Source organism: Centroberyx affinis, unplaced genomic scaffold, assembly GCF_046629955.1.
Source record: "Centroberyx affinis isolate AG114_WGS23_722 - 3 ecotype Tasmania unplaced genomic scaffold, CSIRO-AGI_Caff_v1 ptg007792l_1, whole genome shotgun sequence".
Classification (NCBI taxonomy): Eukaryota; Metazoa; Chordata; class Actinopteri; order Beryciformes; family Berycidae; genus Centroberyx; species Centroberyx affinis.
This window is the reverse complement of record NW_027283917.1, coordinates 1-12,500: the sequence shown is the minus strand read 5'-3', so window position 1 is coordinate 12,500 and position 12,500 is coordinate 1. Positions and strand designations below refer to the sequence as shown.

General features: G+C 43.8%; 1 protein-coding gene across 1 annotated transcript in view; it reads right to left on the bottom strand.

The window, feature by feature from the left end:
• LOC139639826 (transcription factor COE1-like) overlaps positions 1-9,317 on the bottom strand; it is a gene marked incomplete at both ends in the record, with an annotated part of 35,923 nt that extends 26,606 nt beyond the window's left edge. The window contains 4 exons of the mRNA XM_071513978.1: positions 414-432; positions 774-904; positions 8,439-8,556; positions 9,236-9,317. Coding sequence (XP_071370079.1) covers positions 414-432; positions 774-904; positions 8,439-8,556; positions 9,236-9,317 — 350 coding nt within the window. The remainder of the gene's footprint in view (positions 1-413; positions 433-773; positions 905-8,438; positions 8,557-9,235) is intronic.
• Positions 9,318-12,500: the final 3,183 nt, after the last annotated feature.

Genomic DNA, 12,500 nt, shown 5'->3' with positions numbered 1-12,500 from the left:
TGGACCTGCTTCAAATTTCATGGCCCGCCTTCTGCACAGCGCCGCACGCCGAGCGCCTGCATCTCAACACGCTGGAAATCTGCATATTTTTGGGGACATGCAGACCTGGTGGAGCTGCAAACCTTCAGACGCAGGTGTTTGTGTGTGTGTGTGTGTGTGTGTGTGTGTGTGTGTGTGTGTGTCGGTGTAAAAGGAAGATGGAGAAGGTGATCTGCAGGATGTGCTCTCAGGATACAGTCTGATGCCAGATATCAGGGACACTCTGTTCTCTCCTGCTCAGGTGAATCCAGTGAATTCCATTTTGTCGGGCAGGAGGAGGAACAGAGTCTCTTCCAACATGGCTGCCTATCGCTCACAAGATTTGCACTAATCTCCACGAAAAGGAGTAAAATTAGTCCAACGTCAGCTCTTACCCTCTGGAGGAGAATAAGCCTGGACTAAGGACCGGCAGAGACAAAAAGTTTCATTTTCTTGCTGTCAGGTAAAACCACGTAACTGTAATTTTGGTGCAATTGCACTGCAGCTGAAATATATTTCTGACACAAATTGAAGGTTTCCATGGCCTTTTGTGTGTTTACTGAGTTTTATGAGCCCAGAAACCTTGATAAACCCCTTTGCAAAATTTCAAAAAAATACCCTGGAAACAAGGATTTCTTTCTTAATTCCTGAGATAAACTTTCTTGCAGGTGTCTGGTTTTCACCCAGCAGCAGCAGCAGCATCGATTTGCTTCTAAAGGTTAAAAGCTGTCAGAAGTTTCCCCCCCCCCCCTCACCTCGCTCCAGACCAGCATGGTGCCGAAGACGACCTGCAGGCCGTCGAAGAAGTTGTCCCCGATGATGATGACGGTGGCCCCGCCGGTCGTCCAGCCCTCGCTGGGGCTGATGGCTTTGATGCAGGGGGTAGCTGCTTCGGAAACACAGGGGCAGAAGAGCGATGAGCGGCAGAGACACAGTTCACCCTGAACATTTACCTTAAACTGAGAAATAACAAGGGTGGAAGTAACTAATTACATTCCCGTTACTGTAACTGCCCACTGAGCAAAAAGACGTGATTTCAACATCGCGTCTATGCTTTAGCTCTCATATCGCCCAGGATCATTACGGCTATGTATAGACTAGAGCTGCAACGATTAATCAATTAATCGATTACTTGTCAACTATTAATTTAATCGCCAACTATTTTGATAATCAATTAATCGGTTTAAGTAATTTTTTAAGAAAAATAAGTCAAAATTCTCTGATTCCAGCTTCTTAAATGTGAATATTTTCTGGTTTCTTTCCTCCTCTATGACAGTAAACTGAATATCTTTGGGTTGTGGACAAAACAAGACATTTGAGGACGTCATGTTGGGCTTTGGGAAACACTGATCCACATTTTTCACCATTTTCTGGCATTTTATAGACCAAACAACTAATCGATTAATCGAGAAAATAATCGACAGATTAATCGACAATGAAAATAATCGTTAGTTGCAGCCCTAGTATAGACCTATTTTAGACCAAGCAGTAAATACATTATTACAATGAATAAACATCTGTAAATCCAAGCTAAGACGTAAACATCTAATAAACCTTCACTTTTTAACCCCATTTAAACTTAATTTAGCCCAGACGGCTATGGGCCATTCAGACGTGTTTTAAACATCTAATCAACGTAAAATTGCTCAGTGGGTGAGTCGCTTGTGTACTTGCACTTTTTGAGTATTTTCTAAAATCAGTATTTTGACTTGAGTTTGAATTTGACTTAAGCTTGACGGGTCTGGAAACCTGAAAATAAAATCACTGCACACTTTTTGCAGTGTATCAAAAGCTTGCTGGGTTGTAAAAGTCACATTTTTTACTGCAAATTTTGCTCTTTTTTCATGTCAGAAGTTACAAGGAATGGTTTAGTAACTAGCTGGCTGAGAGACTTTTCTGTCACAATTAAAATAATTTGCAAGAGTGGAAGGAACTAATTACATTTACTCACATTACTGTAATTTAGTCGCTTTTTTGTGTACTAGTACTCAGTAATTTGACTTCTCCTTCAGTCCATTTTTGTCCTTCAGTCCATTTTAAATCCATCCATCACAGAACAGATTGTGTGTCTCTCCATCAGCAACAGAAACTGGATCAACGTAAACTGACAAACTGTGGATCCATTCACAGTGAGAAGAGGAATCTGACTTTACTTTGTTTCTGCACTTTATTTTCTCATTTCTAATGTTTCCAGTGAAAAGAATCCAGTGTGAACTCTGTCCTCTCTCCTGTTAGAATCACATGGAAAAGATCACAGCTGACAACGTTCTCTGTTCTAAAGAGGAACTCAGGAACTTTTACTCTGAGGACATTTTAAATCACACACTTTGTACTTTTACTGAAGGAGATTTTCACACCAGTACTTTTACTTCTACTGAAGTAAAGTATCAGTAAAGTAACAGAACTTCTTCACACCTTTACTCTCCACCATCAAACTACTTCATGTTTCTACTCCTGTCTCCTCCTGATCCTTTCTGCTCTTCTCTTCTCTCTCTCTCTCTCTCTCTCTCTCTCTCTCTCTCTCTCTCTCTCTCTCTCTCTCTCTTTTCCTGCACAGAGCGACTTTACTTCTATTTTAAGACATTGTGCTCATGTCACAAAACTTAGTGAGGCCAGGCTCTAAGAGGAGGAGGAGGAGGAGAAATTAAGTGAACTTGTATGTAGAACAGTCCACTTTTTTTTCAGTTTTTTTATGTGATAAAGTTTCTGTGTCTGAACTTTGAGTTTCAGTCTCATCAAACATCTGCCTGACAGTTTGAGTCTGAGCTGGTTGGGAAACAGGGAAGCACAGACGGTTTCAGGTTCAAACCCCTACACTGCTGAAGTGTCTTTGAGCAAGACACTGACCTCTGACCTCTGACCTGCCTGTGGAGGGATCAGAGCAAGAGAAAAAGACTCTTCCCCCACAAAACAAGACTCGAGAATCTTTTTTTTTTTTTACCAAACTTCAGATATTATTGAATTTACATTTCTAAACATCTCCGAGGGCCTTTCAACCAGATTCAAGACAGATCTGTTTGTCCGGTACTGACACACGCAAAACGATTAGTTCTTTTCGGTGCCACAGATAAATCGATCGGCGGCTCCGTCTCCGTGAAGACTAGACCGCCGAGCAGAGCAGAGCAGAGCAGAGCGAGGAGACAGACGGGGCGGGACGGGACGGGACGGGACGGGACGGGCGGGACGAGGCTCCGCGGGGTTTTACTACCGTTCCCGGATCCAGGAGAGGAGACGCTTTATTGGGGGAATGATTTGATATTCCGGTCAGCGCTATACAGCTTTTCCTTTTGTTTACTATGTGATCTGATTTATAAAGCTGCGTATCACAGACTCCTTCAAACGTTCGGGTTCCCGCTGTTATCAACGGAGCGATGTTCTACTACTGCAGGTTACTGGCAGACGCAGCTCATGGGGAAAGGAGATCTGGTTAAAATGTGCCTGTTAGACATCGATAATATATATTTAATAGTCTTCTGCATTGTTTATTGGCGGTTCTGTATGGCTCAATAGGAAGAGCGAGGCTCTAACACTGCCGGGGTTAAAGGGTTCGGTTCCCAGCGGGACCGCCCACGCTAAAAATGTATGCACTCATACTTCTGCGAGACGCTTTTGGACGAAAGCCTCCGCCGAGCAGCAGATGTTCTGTTGTAAGATTAGAAAAGGATTCCTGAAACTCTGGAGCTAAAACTCTCAAACGGCAAACGGCGGTCAGGTTCTCGGGCTCAGAGATGTTAGAAGGTTGTGAAAAATCTGATTTTCTATGTATGAATTTACTTTTCTTCTTTCCAGCTCCCTCTCAGGCTTCAGCCTCGCTCCTCAGTCCTGAAGACAAAACTCTGAGGCAGATCCTCATATTTAAAGGAGACCCAGTGAGCAACCGGGATTTCAATGTTGATTTCTAGTTGAAAACTGGGTGATATTCGGTCTGAACGTCTCAGACCTCTTTTCACCCTCTTTTCTTTTCAACCAGCTGAAATGCAGTTACAACATCAACGTGTCACAAAACACAAATTTGTTTAATCATTTGATAATTTGTTCAGTTGTAGCTTGAAAGAGAGACGATATTGATTAGTGTGAAGGTATTTCTCCAAAGTCATACTGCACCGGTAGGTGAAATGTGGTCTACACGAATGAAACATTTAATGTTTCATTTAAAATGTCATAAATATGGAACTATACAGGCTGTGTGCTGCCAACAAGAAGCTTCAGGACATGGTAATGGGAGCACTTCTATACATTCATGTAAAATAAGAAATTGCGTTTACTGCTGTAACGCGCATGTGCAAATACTGAGGTACAGCCTCAACTACAACTGACACTGACAGAGTTAAGTGGTGTTTATACTAAGGGTTATATACTAAAATATTTAATTCAAAATGCAGTCTGTGGTTCGAATCCTGTTGTGGACTTTTGTTGCTTGTCGCCCCCCATCTCTCTCTCTCCCTTTATTTTTCCTGTCTTCCTGTCTTTGAACGGTGAATGTTCACATTTAGACCATATTTCACCGGTGAAATATCCTGGTGAAATATCCTGGTGAAATATCCTGGTGAAATATCCTGGTGAAATATGGTCTAAATGTGAACGTTCAATCAACGTCTTCGAATAGTCGGTGAGAAAACTTTCACTTTTGAACCTGTTTTGAACGTCTTTTCACCGGTGACCAAAGTCATTTTTTAAACATCTTTTCAGCGGAAAAATGCTCACTTGGGAGGACGGACTCTGTCAGCCTACTAGCAGCTTCAGGACCCCCCCCAGCCCCCCCCCCCTCAGTTACAGGATCTACTGTTGAAACTCATTCAGTTTGCAGATGAAATAAAGAGAAGAGAAGCAGCTCTGCTCCTCAGACCCGGGCCTCGCTCCCCAAACCCTCCAGCAGCATCGAGGCTTTTCCCCCCTCGCCGCCGACTGTCATCTCCTTATTAATTTCCCCCTTTTGTCACAGCAGTAAACAAACAGCCTGGTGGGGTTAGGGGGGGGGGGGGGGGGGGGTCTCTTTCCAATCGGGCTAAATGAATGGAGCACAATGGGCGAGAAGCAGGCGGTGGAAAGTTTTATCGGGGACAAAGCCAGGAGCAGATGTTTGGTTTTTATCGGCTCTGAAAACATCCCGGCCTGGCGGAGATGAAAGCCGGGAGCTTCCCTCTGCGGGCGCCGATACAGGACCGACGCTGGAAACAAACGCGCCCCTTCTGGCCCACTGCAGGACGCCGTAGGCCCCGCCCCCCCTTTCCCGGACCGAGGGAGCGCTTCCTAAAAGTTCCTAAAGCGCTCTCTCGGCTTTGAAGAGTCTGAAAAGTTTCCTCAGACTTTAAACCGAGTCGAGGGGAAACCGCGCAGCGTTTGGTTTGGTAGGTGAGAGAGTTGCTGATGACAGATCGGTGTCAAATAGCGCTTTGAAATACTTTTACGGTTTGTTTTACCTTGTTGGAGGTGCCAGATGGGTGGGGTTTGTCACAAAAGACAACGCAACGAGCGGCAGAAAGTTTAGACAATCGCAGGAAGTATTTGAAAGTGAATTTAATCTACTTTTCTTTGATCAACAATTTATCATATCCGAAATGCCCTGGTGCGATAGACTCCACCCATCTGGCACTGCAAACATGTTAAAACAAATGAAAAAATGATGTCATCACTTCTGGAAACGCCTGGAACTTTAAATCCAGTGGAGGGGACCTGGACAGCCGGGCGGTTCGCTGGTCAGAGAGTTACGGCATGTTTGGCTTGTTGATGTTGATGACAGATCGGTGTCAAATACTGTTTGCAAATATTTTTAGGGTTTGTTTTACCTCGTTGGAGGTGCCAGATGGGTGGGGTTCGTCACATAGGACAACACAACAAGCGCCAGAAAATTTAGACAATCACAGGAAGTATTTCAAAGTGAATTTAGTCTGCTTTCCTTTGATCGGCAGCTTATCTTATCCTGTCTGAAATGCCCTGATGTGATAAACCCCACCCATCTGGTACTGCAAGTAGATTAAAACAAACGGGAGAATTAAGTCATCGCTCCTGGAAATGTCTCAAACTTTAAACCAAGTTGAGAGAACTGCCAGGAACCTGCTGCTGGTTTGGAGGGAGAGAGAGAGAGGGGGAGAGGGAAGGAGGGAGGACAAGTTGGCTGGTTGAACGCAGATCTGTGTCAAGTAGCGTTTGGTTTCCCTCCACTTAGGTGCCAGCTGGGTGGGGTTTGCCACACAGGACGATACAGCGAGTGCCAGAAAGTTTAGACAATCACAGGAAGTCAATTTAGTCTCCTTTTCTGTGATTGACATCTTACCTGACACAATCTGAAGTGTCCTGCCGAGGGAAGCCCCACCCACCCGGTGCTCCAAGTAGGTGAAAACAAACCAGAGGATTATATCACCGCTGCTGGCAAAACGGCACAGTGAGGTAGGTTGGTTTTTATGGAGCGGGGAACGGAGCGGTCGTATTAAAATTTACCGCTTCGGTGAGAACGTTCCCGCTCTGTTCCAGTTTCATCAAGTCCAGGTTATATGAGAATGCTGCCTTTTATTTGCTAACTGTGCTGAAGAGGCTGAAGAACGGAGCGTTGTTCTCCGTCCCGCCGCACGCCACGGGACGTCCAGCAGGGACAGAGACAGAGAGACAGCAGGCTGAGAGACGAGCTGAGAGATAACTGTTCTGTCTGTGGCAGCTCAGTTTCACTTTCATCTCATCTCTCCGTCAGTAGAAGTACAAAACATACAACTATCCTGTCAGTCAAGACCGACTTTCAGTAGAAGTTGAGTCTTCTATATAAAACCTGAGGCTGATATTTACAATTTGGCCACATCTAATGCCATGCTGCATGTCTGTTGCGTCTGTTCTCTACCAAGACTGGAAGGGGAGTGTATCTATGTTCCCAGGGTCCTATGTTCCCCAGATTTATATGGCACATAATGGGAACATGACAAAGGGTCCTATGTTCCCAGGGTCCTATGTTCCCCAGTTCTACATATGTGCTCTCCCAGGTTCCTATGTTTAACCCTAACCCTAACTAACCATATTAAGCGAATACAGAGCTGGGGAACATCTTTTTCAGGTTCCCATTATGTGCTATATAGAGCTGGGGAACATAGGACCCTGGGAACATAGGAATGACTCCACTGGGGGTAACTAATTACATTTACTCACATTACTGTAACTGAGCAGCTTTTTTGTTACTTGTAGTTTCTAAAGTCAGTAATTTGACTTTTCCTTCAGTCCATCTCTCCTGCAGTTTTGTCCTTCAGTCCATTTTAAATCCATCCATCACAGAACAGATTGTGTGTCTCTCCATCAGCAGCAGAAACTGGATCAACGTAAACTGACAAACTGTGGATCCATTCACAGTGAGAAGAGGAATCTGACTTTACTTTGTTTCTGCACTTTATTTTCTCATTTCTAATGTTTCCAGTGAAAAGAATCTAGTGTGAACTCTGTCCTCTCTCCTTTTAGAATCACATGGAAAAGATCACAGCTGACAACGTTCTCTGTTCTAAAGAGGAACTCAGGAACTTTTACTCTGAGGACATTTTAAATCACACACTTTGTACTGTTACTGAAGGACATTTTTACACCAGAACTTTTACTTCTACTTTCCACTATTAAAATGTCAGCATGGTAACAGTACTTCTCCTGTAGCAGGATGTGTTAGTGCTGTTTCCACCCCTTCTCTTTACTGACTGAATTCTCTTTCAGACTCTGAACTGGAAACTTCCTGAGACTTTGAGCCGGGTCTGACTGAGTCTGACTAAGACCGAGTCCTAAACCCTGGACCAGTGGTGGAAGAAGTACTGAGATCTTTTACTTCAGTAAAAGTAGCAATACAACAATGTAAAGATACTCCATTACAAGTAAAAGTCCTGCATTCAAAATCTTACTTAAGTAAAAGTACATAAGTATTGGCAGCAAAATGTACTTAGAGTATCAAAGTAAACGTACTCATTATGCAAACTGTCCCCATTTAGAGAGTTATATTTTTCATAAATTATTGGAATATTAATACTGATTTATTGACATACATGTACATGTAAGCAGCATTTTAAAGTTGTCAACGTGAAGCTAATCTTAACAATTTAGCTATACTTTTGGGTAGTCTAATCTATAACAATGCTATTTTATAGTTATTTTATAAAGATGATCAAATGTTTTAAATATAAAATATTGATCTGAAAAGTAACTAGTAACTATAGCTGTGAAATAAATGTAATGGAGTAAAAAGTACAATATTTCCCTCTAAAATGTGGTGGAGTATAAGTACAAAGTAGCATAAAATTGAAATACTAGTCATAGAAGTAAAATAGAATAGTAAAATAGAAGTAAAGTACAAGTACCTCAAAATAGTACTTAAGTACAGTACTTGAGTAAATGTACTTAGTTACTTTCCACCCCTCCTCTGCCCTGTGTCTTCCCCCGGCGGAGCAGCAGGAGCGAGGTCTTACCTTCAGAGGGGTCCAGGCGCCGGGCGCGGCGGCCATGTTTGGAGTTGTTGTGGACGAACATGTTGTCTGACACCGCCAACACATGGCCGTCCACGTTGACTGTAGTGGAAACCACCACCTGCACACACACACACACACACACACACACACACACACACACACACACACACACACACAGACAGTTATGTACAGTCGCTGCTCAAACAGTTGTAGACATTTAGTTTTCTTTAAGATATTAAATTGATACTGGACTCTTGATTTGTTCTGACTCGACTTGCTGTTCTACATTTAGACTTGAGACTTGACTCTGACTTGGGTTCTGCTGACTTGGGACTTGACTCTGACTTGTACTCTGATGACTTGAAAAGGTTTCTAAAGTCTTGACTTGAGATCTTGTGTTTGTGTAAATGACTCAGATTGAAAGTGATGAGATTTGTTCCAGCAGACGACTGAATTTAAATTCTGTTTTCTGAATTTGTATGGAATGATTGAATTTATTGAAGTTGAAACTGATTATAGAAATCAAACTCATGATGCTCTTACCAAGTTTTTATCCTATTAAAACCATATTGCATTGAAAAGTCCTAGATATTTAGTTTTCTTTAAGATATTAAATTGATACTGGACTCTTGGGACTGACAAAGCAAAGCTGGCTTGGTCACACCTCTGTTAGAGATTCTACTTATAAAGTATCACTGTACCTAGTTACTTCTTAAGATAAGTAATGCAGCAAAGTAACTAGTTACTCTCCCTCCCTGGTGTTACTGTGGAACCTGTAGAACAGTAGTGGATCGTACCTGGAACCTCCTCATGTCCCTCGGGTTCCCTGCATTTTTCAAACAGTTCTGATTGCACTTGAGGAAGAACTTCAGGAAGAATCTGCAAAACAGCAACAGAACAGAACAGATTAGTCTCAGGGTGCGTTTCATTTCTCCGTCTTCACACTCGGAGTAATTACGTCTCCACAGACTCCAATTCCGACCTGCAGAGTGGCCCAATTTGATTAAACAAAATCCATCAAATTCATTAAGAGTTAGCACACAGATATGTGAGGGAACAGCGAAGTGGAGCGAGGCTCATTTCACCTGCAGGAGACTCCAGGTGAGCTTTCATCACAATGGAAGTTTTTGATTCATTAACTAATAATTAAAAGGAAATCGTTCATTGACCTCCTATGGTTTAATATACTGTTTAAACCCACTTGTAAAACAAAAAGCTATTTTCTCTTGTCTCCAGACTTATCAAGCTGATTCTAAGATTTCTTTAGTGAAATCACCTCACTGCACTGGCAGATCGTTTTACCGCTTTCAACAAATGTGACTTTTTTTTTTTTCTAGGAGAATGTAACTTGTTTCAGGACATTTTCTTGTCTTGGAGAACGTTTCTTGTTTCCAGATTTCCTTCATTGTTTTATGATGATTTCTTGAAAGAAGAAAATCATATTGGCCATGAATCAAGTGAAATTTATTGAAACCAGCGAGATGATCTGATTTGACTAAAAAATATAATGAAATAAGCTGATAGGTCTGGAGACGAGAGAAAATCAGTGGACAGCTTGTTATTTTTTGCAGCGTGGTGGTAGTGTGTGTGTGTGTGTGTGTATCAGTGTGTGTGTGTGTATCAGTGTGTGTGTATCAGTGTGTGTGTGTGTGTGTGTGTGTGTGTGTGTGTGTGTGTATCAGTGTGTCTGTCTGCATATCTGTCTCCAGTCATAAGAGATGAAATGATAATTCTGCAGCGGCGTGACGGAGAGACGGTCGACTTCCTGCAGACTGATGGCGTCTCGTTCGCCTTTTCGTTTTTTCCTCCTCACCCCCCCTCTCCCCCCCCCCTTTCCCCCCCTCCTTCCCCCCCCCTCCTCCCCCCTCCCTCCCTGTGTGTTGATTTACGCCTATTTTTACGGCAGCAGAGGAGTATTGATTGGGAATGGATATCAATGAGGATGGGCGGTAATAACCCCGGCTTTGGGGGGCGAGTGGGGGGGGGGGGGAGAGAAGCGGGGCCTGGGGGGGGGGGGCATTGGTCAGGGGGGTAAGAAGACAGACTCCTATAGCCATCCAGTCAGAATGGATTGCCACCTTAATGCATTTCCCACTGCCTTGTAATCTCCGCACATCCATCTCTCGGACCATAACCCCCCCCCCTCCTCCACCCCCCTCCACCCCCTTCACCCCTCACCCCCCCCCCTCCTCCTCCATTTTGATAGAGCGCTTTCTTTTTAATTGCCACATTATCACAATAATAATCCGGGCAGTTAACAAGCGGCAAGGTCGCAGACAGCCATGTCACATTAACCAAGGGATAACCTCAGCAGGCAGGATACCCACGCCCGCTTTTCTCCCTCCTCCTCCTCCTCCTCCTCCTCCTCTTCATCATCATCTTCTCCTTCTTCTTCTGCTTTTGCAAGGCATGCTGGGAGCAGAGCAGGAGGAGGAGGAGGAGGAGGGGGAGGGGGAGGGGGAGGGATATAAATGGGGGCTCTGCGAGGTCGGCATCGATTTCCGCCCTAATAAGACAGTAACAATATCTTTAAAAACACGCAGCGGGAAGCCGGGGCGGTTTTCTCTTTCTTTTTTTCTTTTTTTTTTTTTTTTTTGCCTCGATGAGAACGTGTGTACATATAATATCTATATATATTTAAAAAACGGAGCGAGCGAGCTACGAGATTTCGGCTTCGACTGCGGCGTAAATCAGAAAGAAAACACACCGGCGTTTTTTTTTTTCTAATGACACACTGAGAGAGAGAGAGAGAGAGAGAGAGAGAGAGAGAGAGAGAAATGGACAGTCTATTTAGCGTGTATCGACTGAAACCTGATCTGGCTGCACTGTAGGCTACTAATGCCCTTTATGGCGATGGAATACAATAATCCGGGGAAGCCATCCCAGCTCCATTCATATGATATTGGAGTCCTTGGGAGTGCAGATATGGATCAATAGGGATTGAATTAAAACGCAGCTGGAGACAAGGAGCTGCTGAGACAAGCGGGGCCAACACACACACACACACACACACACACACACACACACACACACACACACACACACAGTCAGAAAAACACTCACACACTCTGAGACAAGAGTCTGCACGCACACACACACACACACACACTCAAACACACCTAAAACACACTCACACACATACACTCCAAGACAAGCCTTCATGCATATACATCAACACACACACACATACACACACACACACTCTTTCACGCACCCATATATACACATATATACACACACAATCATAAAACACTCAAACATACTCTGAGACAAGAGTCTGCACGCACACACACACACACACACACACACACACTCAAACACACATAAAACACACTCACTCCAAGACGAGAGCCTTCATGCATATACATGCACATACACACACACACTCTTTCACGCACATATACTATACACATATATACACACACAATAATAAAACACTCAAACACACTCCTAGATAAGAGTTTGCACGCACATACATGTATACACACACACACACACACACACACACACTCACTCCTCTCTCTCTCTGCTACACCCCACTCCAGTCTCTATGGACCGTCTCTGTATTCCACTTATCTGTTGTCTTTCCATGTGTGTGGGTGTGTGTGTGTGTGTCTGTGTGTGTGTGTGTGTGTGTGTGTGTGTGTGTACCGTCTTTGAGAATCTGAGGCTAAATCTTTTAACTCTGGACTACACAGCCAAGTGGTGCCGGTGAGTGTGTGTGTGTGTGTCTCAGTATCAGTCAGTGTGTGGGAGGGAGAGTGTGTGTGTTTCCAGTGTTTGCATATATATATACTGTATCTGTGTGTGTGTGTGTGTGTGTGTGTGTGTGTGTGTGTTCTCTCTCTATCAGCATGTGGCTGCAGATCAAAGCAGAAAACGATAGATAGACGCCATGTTGGAGGGAGTGTGTGTGTGTGTGTCTATGTGTGTGTGTGTGTGTGTTGGGGGGTTGGAGAGTCGAAGGCAAGGCGTGTGTGTGTGTTTTCATCAGTGACGTCAATTCATTCAAAACTACAGCAGCAAACTCCCAGCATGCAACGTGATTCACCACCAAGACTA